This window comes from Populus alba, chromosome 18, assembly GCF_005239225.2.
Source record: "Populus alba chromosome 18, ASM523922v2, whole genome shotgun sequence".
NCBI classification, from domain to species: Eukaryota; Viridiplantae; Streptophyta; class Magnoliopsida; order Malpighiales; family Salicaceae; genus Populus; species Populus alba.
The window spans coordinates 6,000,967-6,014,531 of NC_133301.1; the positions used below are offsets into that span (position 1 = coordinate 6,000,967).

A 13,565-nucleotide genomic window follows, 5' to 3' on the forward strand; every position below is an offset into this window, starting at 1 on the left:
AAATTGAATTGCAACCCACCAAGGCATAAAAATGAAAAATTATGATTTCCCAGCAATCTAATGATAAAAAACAAAACCTTCCAAAGCATGTAGAACCTCTTTCAAGGTGCTGCATTGATAATCATTTTTACCCCCTCGATGTGACTTTGTGTAGGAATCCTTTTGACTCTGTTCTTTTTTATAACAATCATAGCTATCTTCATCTGTCATACCACTTCCGCCACCTCCATACCCATCTCTATTTTGGAAGTTGCTGCTGCTACCAAACAACGCTGAACTTGACTTTATTGCACTAGATGAAAAACCAACATACCTAAGATAATGCTAACAGTTTAGTCAAAAAAGAAAAGAAAGAGAGTCTAAAACATAATATCAGTTCTTGAAGCATGAACTTGTCTCGGTTATCAGTAGCCTTATTTCTGACTTCAAGTATTTTATCCTTATTTCTCAAAAGGGAACTTAAATGTTAATGAAAATTCAACCTTGCTCTGTAAAGACAGACAAGCATGGTCAATTTTAGCTGGATATGAAAATAGCCCTCACTGAAATCTGGAATGGATGTTCTATCTATCACATCATCAACAGCACGATCAGATCCATTTGCCACCAAATACTCTATGACAGTCAATGCCTGATATCAAAATGATTTCACAAATCAGAGGCTTTAAAGGGCAATATAACATTACAAGATTGGGGAGCTTACGCCTGTATAATAAAAAACTCTAAAGCAGAAAATCTGAAAAGGTAACCTAACCTGTCTCGCCTAACCTCGTCCACAAGACTCCAGCCCTTGCCCGTCTCACCTAACCTCGTCCACAGAACATTCATAATCATTTGACATTCCGTGCTACACGATACTGCAAGAAAACAAATACACAAACAAAAATCAACGCCCCATCTTCCCCTAACAAAACGAGCATAAGCAAACTACTTTAGTAAAGGAACGTAAAAACAAGTCATGAATCACTGTTTTGTTAGTAGCATGCACAATCTCAGCCAATGCAGAGCCATGCGGACCCCATGGCACATCGTCAGTGGCATCCAACACCTTTATTAATAATTTACAAAAAGTTCACCTGCAGAAAAAACCACATACGATAGATCCACTTGTTGTAAGAACTTCGTGGCCTGCACTGTAAAGCGGAAACAGAAAATCTACAGTGCGTTTAACATAATTTCATAACCCAAGCTATATTACTACGGATGCAGAACGTCATCGAATCATAAAATCCAGCAGCACAAATCAAGTTAATTCTATCACATAAACACGGAGGAGGCATATATCAACAATTTTTACACGGAAAGGAAAAATTAACCCTATAAAAAATTCTCAAACAAGCATTGCACGAAAAACAAAACCAATATGCACCAGATTAATACCGGTTTTTATCAATTTAAATTGAAGAAAACATCAAATCAGTCATTTACGAAATATTACCTTTTGTTCGATTTCGGGAACCTTCAAGACCTTGAGATTGACCTCTCTTTCTGCGAAAAAAACAAAACCGTATATTATTGATAGAATTGTTAAGATAAGGAGGAAAAGAGAGGATTGGAAGCTGACATTTCGCGGACAGTTTGGTCAAAGACTTTCATGAAATCCATGATCGATCAGCAAAGTTCGTGGTGAAATGTAGAGAGGATTTGAAGTGGTGAGATCGAGGAGAAGGGGGTAGTAATTTGTAGATCTTGGAGTTGGCTGAAGAGTAATCAGGTAAAAATGTCTCCTTTTGTTTTTGTTTGGTGGTTTTTATCAATGAGAAAATTAATCCGAGCATACTATGCTTTGTCCTTTTTTTTCAATTTACAAAACATTTTACACTTTATAACCTACAATTTAAATTCTAAAGCCAATAACATTTTACATGATTAAAGCTGGTTGCAACCCGTCTCTCCCCTCTTTCCTCGGAACCAGCATCTCCATTGCAGCTCTCATTTTCTTCTTTTTTATGCATGGTAGCCTTGTTTCTTCACCGCCACAAGACTCACACTGCCACGTTCATCTTTTAATTTTCGGCCACTGGAAACACATGGCTCATTCATTCTCCTCACAAAACCGAAGCTATCCAACAACCTTTTCTACCCACCACAACAATCATAGATCCACACTCACTATAACCTCCATTCAACTCCAACAAATGCTTCATCTGTGAAGCCATAGTAGAAAGCACCCATTTCCTCGTAAAACTTGATGGCATTAACATTCTAGTCAACAACAACCCATTTCACTCTCACCATTGATCACCGCTCTCCTATCCAAAACTTTAAAGATTGCTTCCTTATAAAAAAATGATGACTAAAATAAATTCACTGTTGAAATCCATGGTGAACTACTAGAGACACCACAGTACCGAAAACTATATTGAAACAAACACCTGAGCAAATTAGTTTATTTAGTAATGTTTTCAAGTACATTTTATAATTTGCTTTTGGCAACACGATCAATTGATGCCCGTTGATCTTGACATGTGAGCCTGAGCCCCCATCACAATTATTTGGTTCTTCAGTCTGCATGGAGATTCCGTTGAATTCTCGTGCGACAAACTTTTACATCACCGTATTTTGGTGAACGCGGAAAGGCATGTGGAATTGTGGCTTGGCTTCCGAGGACCGATTACTATTTCTGTAATTCCTGAGCTCCCGCAATAGACTTATTACTGTTTAACATTGATATTTGAAAAAAAAAATTGAGTGTTTTTCAAAATTAAAATCATTAACAAACCCTTAAAAAATATTAGTGTTATATTTGTTATTGACGAAAAACATGTTTAACAGTATTATTAAATATATATTTGTCTTCGGGATTAAGGTCACAACCATGTTGTTATTATTAATTATTAACTCCAAAATTGTTTAGGCATCTCACTCTGCAACTCAATTGCTCCACCTAGCTAGCTCACCTTTCCTGCCTAAGATGTTAAGATCATGCATGTGAGGTTACAAAGACGCAAAGAAACACAAACAAGATAGTAGCAAATTAGAAAGATAAAATTGGAATTAAATTTTAATTTCTAATTTTATTACTTAATATTCTCTAAAAGATTTATAACTCATTAAATAAATACAAAAAACAATCTAAATAAACTAAAAAACTTAAAAATAAAGGAGAAACAATAAAAGTCCTCACAAACAAGGAAAAATAAAATTATTAAACAAATGTTTTTTTTTTATTTTCTAAACCAAATAAGAAAGAATAAAAATAATTAAGCTTTCTTTTAAAACTCCTACATCAATCTCCATTGGTGAAAAAAAAACTTATTTTCTTTCGAGTTTAAGTTACTTTTGCTTCGAAATTGTGGATGTCAAAACAAAACTTTCCAACTTTTTTTTCTTTCCTTGATTTCATATGTATAAAAATTTTAGACATTTTAGAATTTGTATAAAAAACAACCATTAATAAATTGTTTCCTTTTTTTTTAGTTTTTGAAGTAATAAATTGCAAATTTTAAATTTACTTTACTAATATGTGTTGTATCCATATAAATCTTGAATAAATATATTTTTGTGATAACAATAAATTTGTAATAAAAAAAATCAACATAAAATAAATCAGCAATGTGTTTTTACTAAACACTTTCATGTTTTATTTACACTCGACCTTTAATTTATCAATGATAATATTATTAACAATATAATTATTTTCGTTGTTATTTAAATATGATAGCATCGCCAAAAGAAATATTAGTAAATGGTGGAGCATTTCAATTCATGTATATTTTATCAGAAAATAAGAATTTTAAATAAATCAGAAAAAATAAAATTATTAAGTATATTTTATAATATATTTAGCTAAATAGAAAAATAATTTCCCTTGTGTCACAACGTGAAATGAGTTGACGAGGTGCCCATCTCATGGATCCGGGGACGCTTGTTGATGACATGTCTTGGGGGAGAGATTCCGTTTGAGAGAAATAATATTGAATGTTAAGTTTCACCGTCGCTACAATGTGTCGTATGAATACGAGGAGGACGAGCGCTGTTTGTTAGAAAATAAATAAATAGTGAAATAAACAAAGAAACAGGTCTGTGCTCTATGATTTTCTTACAGTATAATACGCCTTTTCATTTATAAGGGTATTTCAGCCGTTCTAAGTGCAACTATGAATGACTCGTCGCCATACCAATCACATCGATGTAAATTATTGAAAGTTCTTGTTTTAAACTACAAAGGAAAGATCCCCGACAAAGCCAAAGCCAGGGCCCACCGTCCCCTCGCACTTCCATCGTGTGACAAAACATTCTTACAAAAACCTCCACATTTCACAGATCATCAATCCCCCACCCCTTCCCTCAATTTCACTCCATCCTATGTATACATAACTTCCACTCTTCCCCGCTCTCTTGGAGATAGAGACTCCCACCTTCCTCTCTCTTCCACCAGACTTTTTGTTCTCTTTTGCCTACCTTTCTCAGCCATTCTCTCTCAAAATTCAATCTTGCCGTAATTGAAGTTTCCTTTTGACTTTGTTCATTTTGCACCACTGAATAGTAACATGGTATGTTCAAATTTTGGTTCTTTTTGTTTCCTCTTTGTGATCTTGATTCAGAACCTTTGATTTGTCTAAAACCCCATTTGCTGCAAACTGGGATTTCAACATAACATTATCTTTTAAGGTATTTTAGGATTGGATTTTAGATCTGTATCGGTTTTTGCTTGATAAGAGCGTGGCGTCTTAAACTTGAGCTCACTGTTTCTCTTGAAAGATGCAATCTTGGAGTTTTGGGGTTCTTACTTTGGAGAGAAAAGTTGATTTCTTTTCTAGCTTTTTGAGGTTCTAAGCAATTTTAATGCATAAAGGGTGTAGCTAGATCAGACCCAGAAGGTGAATTCTGATTATAGTGCTGTTATAAAGATGCAATCAAGAGTTGTTTCATTAGAGGAAGGGAAGGACCCTGCAGTTTCGATCAAAGCAAGCCAATCCAAGTCCTCTCCAATAAGGTTACTCCAGTTATTTTTGCTGTTTTTAGCTATATGCATCTCCTTTTCAATCATCAGTATGTATACAATCAAGCGTTCTGGAGTTCAGACTGCAGGGACAGCTGTTAAGTCTGCTTTTAAGCATTGCTTTGATGAACCGAATACTTTGGATCGTTGGATTAGGCGTCCATCGAACCTGCTCCATAAAATGAGTGATGAGGAGCTCTTTTGGAGGGCTTCTTTTGTTCCTCGGATAAAGAAGTATCCCTTCAAGAGAGTTCCTAAGATTGCGTTTATGTTTCTGACAAAGGGGCCATTGCCTCTGGCGCCTCTTTGGGAAAAGTTTTTGAAGGGGCATGAAGGGCTCTATTCGGTCTATATTCATTCGATGCCAACATTTGAAGCCAAATTTCCACCTTCTTCAGTTTTCCACCGGAGACAAATCCCAAGTCAGGTGTGTGAATGCCCGTGTTAAACATCCTTATTTTATTTCATTCAGTGTTCACTGTAATTTAAGAATTTCATGTTGATATTTGTTTGATGATTGAGAGCTGTTTATAAATGCTATTGCTCCAGTTTTCTATATTTGGTTTTTTTTTTTCTGGGTTCTAGTTGTCTGTAAATAGCTACTTTAGTTTGCTTACGATTATGTAGTGTGGTTTGAAAATTGTGATGTCTATTTGGATCTGCATACTTCTTAAACATGGATTTTTGAATAGAAAAGTTTCCACTGCTCAAAGCAGTTTCCTTGAGAATAACTGCATGTTCGAGATAGAGATGCAGTTTTCTAGCTACTGGATTCTCCATTTGTCTGTTTTTCCTAACACTTATTTGAGGACTTCAGATATACTTGCTGTTGGAAGTTGCAACATTTTTAGGTTGGAAGTTGAAAAAGTTTAGGATTCTCCATTCTTCATTCCAACTTTCGATGTATGTTTATACTTGAATTCTTCTAGTTAGTCTTGCATTTTTTAAGGAAATTTTGTGTTCTTTTGGGTAAAGGGGATTTTCATGACAATTAACCTATGAATGCATACTTTTGAGAACATTCATAGAAGTGTCATTAGATGTCATATAAATTTCTAATGGGATTTGCAATAATTTGTGTGGAAGCCTGTGGCAGTCCCACCATGAGAAAAGTGCCCAAACAATTGCTCTGTTTCAACAGATAGCAAGTTGAAATTATACAAGTAAATGAACTCTTTTACTCCTGTATTATGTGATTACACAATTTATATCCAGCAAGACAGGATATAAGACTCTGGAACAAGCCTGTTGGAAATTACTTGTGTGATGGCAGTTGCAGGTGAGATTGACTTGTAAATAAGGGAGTTGAGAGTGTTTGACATGGACTAAAGCATTATATAGAATACCTTTAGTGATAAGTCTATGAGAGTTTTATGGGCTACCATAACATGCCACTGCTTGGGTTAAAAATTACCTTGAAAATGCTAAGGCTTAGAATTTGCATACAAATTTTTAACAACAGAGCCATCATTGCTTGGAATCTTTGTGGAACTATTTTGGTGGCATTTCATTGTTTGAAGTTGGATTGAAGGAGAGTTGACCTTAATTGAGAAAAAGCCAGTACAAGGAGTTATATTCTGGAATATTGTAGTAAGATAGAAGGTTGTAACATTTTAGGTTGTTGACTAATGATTGTTGATCTTCTTTAGGTTGTATTATACATGCAATAGTATTTTTAGCAAGATGACTCATGATAACTTGCTATCTTTTGCTTCGAGTCCATGTGTTGCACTCCTATCTTGCACCTTGATGCTTCGAGTTCGTTCTTTTCTCCTCCATACCTATTCCTTCCTTGATGCCCATATCTAAGCTTCAAAGCCATACCTTGTCTACATCTAACAATGAAAACAGATGAAAGAGCAATAGCTGGTGATGGAATGGAGCTGGCTAAGCCCATCAATTAATTTTACTCCATTTGATGGGTTCCTACATGCTCTTTTTTCTCTTGTACACAAGTCAAAAGTTATCTTTTATTGAATGAACCAAGTTAGTGTCCCCGGAGCTGGTTGGAAAAGAATTTTAAATATGTTAAGGTTGAATTTCTAAGCTAAGTGTGGAGTTTGTGATGGTACAGTTAGGAATCGAAGACTGCACATGTAGCAATGAAAAAAAGATGGAGCCATGTTCATCCATTACTTATTGTGTCGATACATGAAATCACTTTGAGTGTATTTCAAATTGTCTATTACCTCTGGTTCCTTTCTTGCTGAAGGTAGCCACTTCATATCTTCAAAGTTGTTTCGTCTTTTTAATAATTTCTTATCCTATTAACTGTCAAAAAAGAAAAAAAAAATCTTGGAAATTGTGATGTCAAAATGTCCATGAAATTAAATTATTACACAAGCAAGATAATTTCTTACCTGATTAACATTTTGCACAAAGCTTTGGTTTTCAGGTAACATCTTTTGTTTCTATTACATGAAGTTTTACCAACCATTTGACTTTTGACCTTATAATATAAGGAACTTACATTTTATCTTGTGCTAACTTACATTTTATCTTGTGCTTTCCCAACACAGATTTCTGAATGGGGTAAGATGAGTATGTGTGATGCTGAACGAAGACTCCTTGCCAATGCATTGCTCGATATCTTGAATGAGCGGTTCGTTCTGGTGTCCGAATCTTGCATTCCTCTCTTTAATTTTACTTTCGTGTATGGATACATAATGAGATCCAAGCATAGCTTCATTAGTGCATTTGACGACCATGGGCCATATGGGAGAGGGCGGTATAATGAGAACATGGCACCTGAGGTGAATATTACCAACTGGCGTAAAGGATCTCAATGGTTTGAGATTAACCGAAAGCTTGCAGTCAACATAGTGGAAGATACTACATTTTACCCAAAATTTGAGGAATTCTGTAAACCACATTGTTATGTTGATGAACATTATTTCCCCACCATGTTGACCATTCGAACAGCACCTCTCTTAGCGAACAGAACCCTTACCTGGGTGGACTGGTCAAGGGGTGGAGCTCACCCAGCTACCTTCGGAAGAGCGGACATAAAGGAGGAGTTCTTCAAAAAGGTTCATGAAGATATGCATTGCATTTACAATAATCAATCGACTTCAATTTGTTTTCTTTTTGCGAGGAAATTTGCACCAAGTGCTTTGGAACCTCTGTTACACATATCACGAAACGTTTTGGGATTTTGATAAATGAACTCAACCAGACAACCATTAGCAGTTGAGAATGGTTTGGAGAAATATGCTATGCTACATTCATTCTTTGCATTTTAGACGTTAGGTCTTTTTCAGTCACCATCCTGGTTGATGTGGTGTGCTTTCATGCTTGTTCCCTGGGGGAATCCATGTCCAAAAGCCCAATTATATGTACAGAGGAGGTATAGCTAATGCCACAAGCATGATTTTAACCGTTTATTTGTATCTATCTCTCTTGAAGTATGGGTAGTCATTGATAAATTAATTTAATATTTTCTATTAATTATTTTGAAGAAACGAAAAAAATGGCATGACATTATAAAAAGAAAATTGAAAAAAAATTACAATTGTTAATTGTAAAGAATCCAAACATATAAGGATAAAATTAAAAAAAAACAAATCAATTAATAAAAATAAATCTAAAAAAAAGCACTAGCAAATTTAAGTGAGGTTAACAAAACTCATGAGAGGAATTATGTGAACGAAATAATCTAATAGAAGGTAAAATGGTGGGATAACCTGCAACCTAAGGCTTAGGGTGGGTCAGGTTTTAAAAAAAAATTTGGGGAGAATTGATTTTATTGTGAAATGATAAAAAATATGGGTTGATCTATGACCGAGTCAACCAGTGACAAATCTAGTAAAGATCGAGTAAAAAATCATTAACTATTTTTCGTTATTTTTTTTCAAAATGATGTCATCCTTATATTTTTATATATATAAAAAATTCATTTGACTTGGGTTAAGTTAGATCAATCCACTTGGCATGTGATCAATATTTGCCTTGGATTGACTCCCAAAAAATAAAGAGGACAATCTAAAATTTTAAGTTAAATAAATTGAAAAGAAAAATCAAATTAATATAAGGAATCCAAATTAAAAATAAAAATTAAGAGAATAAGAACCAAACTTGAAAAATTAAATAATCAAGATTATGGATCTAATGATGAAATTGAAAGCAAATTTAATTTTGATAAAAAGGTTTAGAGTCAAAATTTAAAATCAAAATATTGAGGGTCTAACCTTAAATATCATAAAACTTTAAATTAAAGGGTAAAGTTATAAAGAAAATAAAATTAACAAAAGAATCCAAAATAAAAAATAAAAATCAAGAGAATGAGGATTAAGTTTGAAAAAAAAAAATTAAAAAATCAAGATTATGGATTCAAGGATAAAATTGTAAAAAAATTTAAATTTTGATAAAAGGGTTAGGAATTGAAATTTAAAATCAAAACATTGAGAGCCAAACTTTAATTATTTTCAAAATTTAAATTGAAGGGTAAAATTAAAAAAAAATTAAATTCATAAGAGAATCCAAATTAAAAATAGAAATCAAGAAAATGAGGACCAAACTTAAAAAAAATTAAAAATCAAGTTTGTGGATTCAATGATGAAATTGAAAACAAATTAAGATTTGATAAAAGAGTTAAAAACCAAACTTAAAAATAAAATAATTAAGGGTCAAATATGAAATGTCATAAAATAAAATGACAAAGTTGATTTTTTTTAATGGCTGTCACGGAATTCAATGTAAAGGGAAGAGAGAAGAGGAAAAGAAAATGAAGATGAGGTAAGAGTGAAGTTGCCCTTCAAAACACTACATGTGCTACTTTGCATGAAAGATGGCATTGTGTAGCTTCAAAAGTCATGGAAGTATGTTTGGCAGTGTGGTAGCGGTTGCTTTTCAAATAACTTTCGTGTCGAAATACATGCCAATGATTTTTTTTTATTTTTTAAAAATCATTTTTGACATCAGCACATCAAAATGATCCAAAAAATACAAACCGCACTCAATTTTAGTAAAAAAAAAAAATCAAAATTTAACGAAATACAGGTTGAAACGCACAGCCAAACACTACCTAGTGTTCTTCCAGCATATGGAGGCTAACGTTGTTTAAAAAGTGTGGAGTTGTTCAATACACTGGTAGCTTTTTTATATAAATATTTTTAAGAAATGGGAAAAAAGTGAATCACCCCTAAACTAACTTAATAATAATAAAAGAATCTATAGAAAAATGACAAAAACACCCCTTAGCGCAAAACTTAGAAAATTTAATTTTAGGGTTAATTTAGTAATTCTAATATTTTAAAAAATATATAAAAAAATGAGAATACCCCTTCAATAATTAAATGAAAATAACTTTCAATAACAATTAAGTAATTTAAATGTACCATTAAAATATGAGATTATTATAATGACTCTTATAAATTTGATAATAATATTTGAACCCTTATGAATTTAGTGAACTACCCTCCTAAAAGCTATGTTGTTTAGAAGTAAAATGGTAATTTTATTATGTAAAGTATATAATGAAATATTGAGCTATTTTAACTTTATATATAATATATATAATGGATGTGGATTTAAAAGCATGCCAAACGATAAAAGATAAATATGGAGGAAAAAACATTTATATATAATATTGAATTAGTGAAACTTATAAATGACGTGATGAATTATTCTAATAAATAAATATTTCAGTTGTTTTTTATATATATATATATATATATATATATATATATATTTTGTCTTGATTTTTTGTAAAGGGCCTGTATGAATCTTTATATAGGATATCCTTCTTATATTCTCATCTTTCCGAGAATATAAATAGGAGAGCACTGTAAAGGTGAAAATTTCAAATCTAAGTCTCTAGCCTTCCCTTAAATGTGTAATATAACGTGACTTGTGGAAGCTTACCCTTCATTTGTTTTTAGGGTTAATTTAGTAATTCCAACTCACAAACAACTTCATTTGTTCAACGCTTACCCTTCTCATTTCCGTTGAGATTTAAGGCATAGGAAGTGTCTCTTTTTTCAAATGGAAATCGTCATAATCTCCACGGATTAAATTAAGTGCACTTTCCTTTAATTTTATTTTTTAGAGAGAGAGAGAGAGAGAGAGAGAGAGAGAGAGAGGTACAATTATCTTAAATATACAAGTCTATTAGTTTCCCCTCATCCTCAACTTCTACTCTTCTTCCTCCAAGGCTTTTTTTTTTTTTCAAGTTCAATTTTTAGAAGTTTTAATTGATTAATTTATTTTTTCAGTTAGATCCATGAAATTTCCGTGATCTCATTAAATTTATTTTTGAGTATCTAAAAATTAAACAAGCACACGTATATAACTATTTAATTTTATTAAAATATTTGATTGAATACAATTTTTATTTAAAATATTCATACAAACAAATAAAACGATCTCTTATTTTTTTAAATTTGATTTATCTGTGAAATCAAATAATAATTTATGTTTTGCTAGAAATCAAATTTAAACAGGCATTGCAAAGTAAGATTTTTATGATTTGATGTTTTGAAAAATATCTTTGATATATCTTTCAAGTGTTGCTTAAAATTTTTTATGGAGTGTTTATGTTTAATCCAATAAAATTTTATTTTTTTGTAGAATTCAAATATAAATAAAAAAGACTTGAGAGCTTTTTAGAGAGTTTCTTTACTTCAAGAGTTTGTCTTAAAGAAAATATTGTACCTCCAAGAAGAATTGTTTTTTATGTCTAAGGTGAGATCTTTTATTTATAGAGATTTGTGGGGATACTAAGGTCTTTTACTAATATCACATGACATTATTTTATTGGTAGATTTTTATTTATGAAATCTTGTATTTATGACAAAAAAATTTTAAATATATCATCTCATATGTCAACATTTCATTAGTCAAGAAATATATAAAAACTCATTTATTTTTCATATCATTTATTTCAATTTTAATTTATTTTCTTTATGTAAAAATAAAATAAAAATGAAATGTGCAAAATTTTAATTGGTTGATTTTTTTTATATGTTTCTACAGATGCCCCTGTTTCATTGTTGATTTCATAGGAAATAAATACCTTAATTTTTAACAGACCTCCCATCCCTAATTCAATTGGAAATTATTGACGAAACAATTTTCATTAAAATATTAATGAAAAATTTTCAATTGTAATCAATTTTCATTGTTATTTTTTTGGGAAATTACCAATGAAAATTTTTCATTAATATTTTTATTGGAAATTACATATAGAATAATTTTGATCGTTGTTTGCGTGACTGTTTGTCAATTTTCTAATAGTAATTATTCATGTGTATTATTAGAGAATTACTTACAAACATTACTCACTATAAAAGTTTCTTCTTTACTTGTTGATAGAAATATTTTAGTGATCTTCTTTTCCTCTCAAATCGGCTTATTTGTCTCTAAAGTCTTCCAAACAGTATACCTTTAGCAGATTTGTGTGGTAGCTTTATCCTGCACTTGTGGTCAAGTTGAATGGAGAAAAAATTCATTATCTTCTAATATTTCTTCTGAGCTATCAAATCAGTAGATGAATATTAGGGTTTTTGTTATATATATATACATGACAAATTTAGCATCTAATCAAATTATTCTTAAAGTGCAAACCCTAAAATTTACAAAGTATAATATACAAACTGGAAAAAAAAAAAAAAAAAAAAAAAAAGAGCAAAAGAATGTTGGAAGTACCTTAATTGACAGTATTCAAACTAAGGTTGTTGGGTTGTATAAATATTTGAACTTGAGGGAAAAGATAACAAAAGAGCCCGTAGTTTTTTTTTTTTTTTTTAATATGTATGTTTTTTTATTTCTTAAATTTATTATTCTTAATTTGGATAGTAATTTTTTTAATTACAAAAAATGCCTGCATATATAGAAAAAAACTAGCCTCTTTTAGTAAATAAGCTTTAAAGTGCCTTTGGTTTGAAAAAATTACGTCAGTCTAAGCTAAGGTGTGCTTCACATATCAAGCTCGCCGGATATCATATCATATATTTATATGCTTGATAATAAAATCAACAATAAATGTATTGATTAATAAATCATAAAATAAAAAGGTGTAATTAACATAACATGATTGTTTGAAGCTTATGTAAAATGCAGTAGAATCACGCTTGTCATTGGTCCTCATCTCTTAAATTTGGATGGATAATGCTGAAATAATGCAGCTAAATATAGATATATACATGTTAAGTGACATGTTCACAACTTTTTTTAATTAATTTTTACCACCTTTACATTACAGATTAAAGGATGGAGATGATCAAGTTGTTTGTCATCATATTTCTACTTATATTTTAAAAAAAAATGTTTAATATAAAAAATGTCAAATAAATATATATTTTTTAATGGTTGATATTAAAAATAAAAAATAAAAAATCTGAAAATATATTTTAATATAATTTAAGAAAAAAGTTTAAAAAAACACGCGAATTAAAATACTAAACACACATGATGCAAAAACAGCTATGAAGAAACTGGAGTTAAGCAGAGGGTGTTCTTGTCCACATCACAAAGCTATTATATCAAGTTCTTTGTAGCATAACTTACTTTTAGCTCACGGCAAAGCAGCGGCGGTTGGCATTACCCATCTACTTAAATCGAAGGGGGTTATAATTGAAAGAAGTGGTTCAGGAAATTTACGTAAGAAATGAAGGGAAAAACA

At 31.4% G+C, this 13,565-nt stretch overlaps 1 protein-coding gene and 1 long non-coding RNA gene across 4 annotated transcripts; one reads left to right on the plus strand and one right to left on the minus strand.

Annotated features, from left to right (window-relative positions):
- Positions 1 to 13: 13 nt before the first annotated feature.
- Positions 14 to 1,786, minus strand: LOC118040638 (uncharacterized). 2 transcript variants are annotated; one of them, XR_012168671.1, is made up of 4 exons: positions 1,439 to 1,786; positions 755 to 857; positions 544 to 631; positions 14 to 313 (listed from the first exon to the last, which is right to left on the minus strand). It is a non-coding gene; the product is annotated as an uncharacterized lncRNA (long non-coding RNA). The 2 variants fall into 2 exon arrangements; XR_012168670.1 differs by having other exon boundaries at positions 750 to 857.
- A 2,408-nt stretch (positions 1,787 to 4,194) lies between these two features.
- On the plus strand, positions 4,195 to 8,334 carry LOC118040642 (glycosyltransferase BC10). Of its 2 annotated transcripts, XM_035047625.2 has the most exons (3): positions 4,195 to 4,496; positions 4,799 to 5,372; positions 7,465 to 8,334. In XM_035047625.2, the coding sequence occupies exons 2-3, from the start codon at positions 4,854 to 4,856 to the stop codon at positions 8,101 to 8,103; spliced, it is 1,158 nt and encodes a 385-aa protein (XP_034903516.1). In that variant the 5' UTR covers positions 4,195 to 4,496; positions 4,799 to 4,853; the 3' UTR covers positions 8,104 to 8,334. The 2 variants fall into 2 exon arrangements, with proteins under 2 accessions (XP_034903516.1, XP_034903515.1); XM_035047624.2 differs by having other exon boundaries at positions 4,195 to 5,372.
- The last annotated feature ends 5,231 nt before the right edge of the window (positions 8,335 to 13,565 follow it).

Excerpts from the sequence above, each read along its gene's own strand:
- LOC118040642 (XM_035047624.2), top strand. The coding sequence starts at position 4,854 with ATGCAATCAAGAGTTGTTTCATTAGAGGAAGGGAAGGACCCTGCAGTT. Across the intron at positions 5,373-7,464 it reads GGAGACAAATCCCAAGTCAG|ATTTCTGAATGGGGTAAGAT; the intron begins GTGTGTGAATGC and ends TTCCCAACACAG.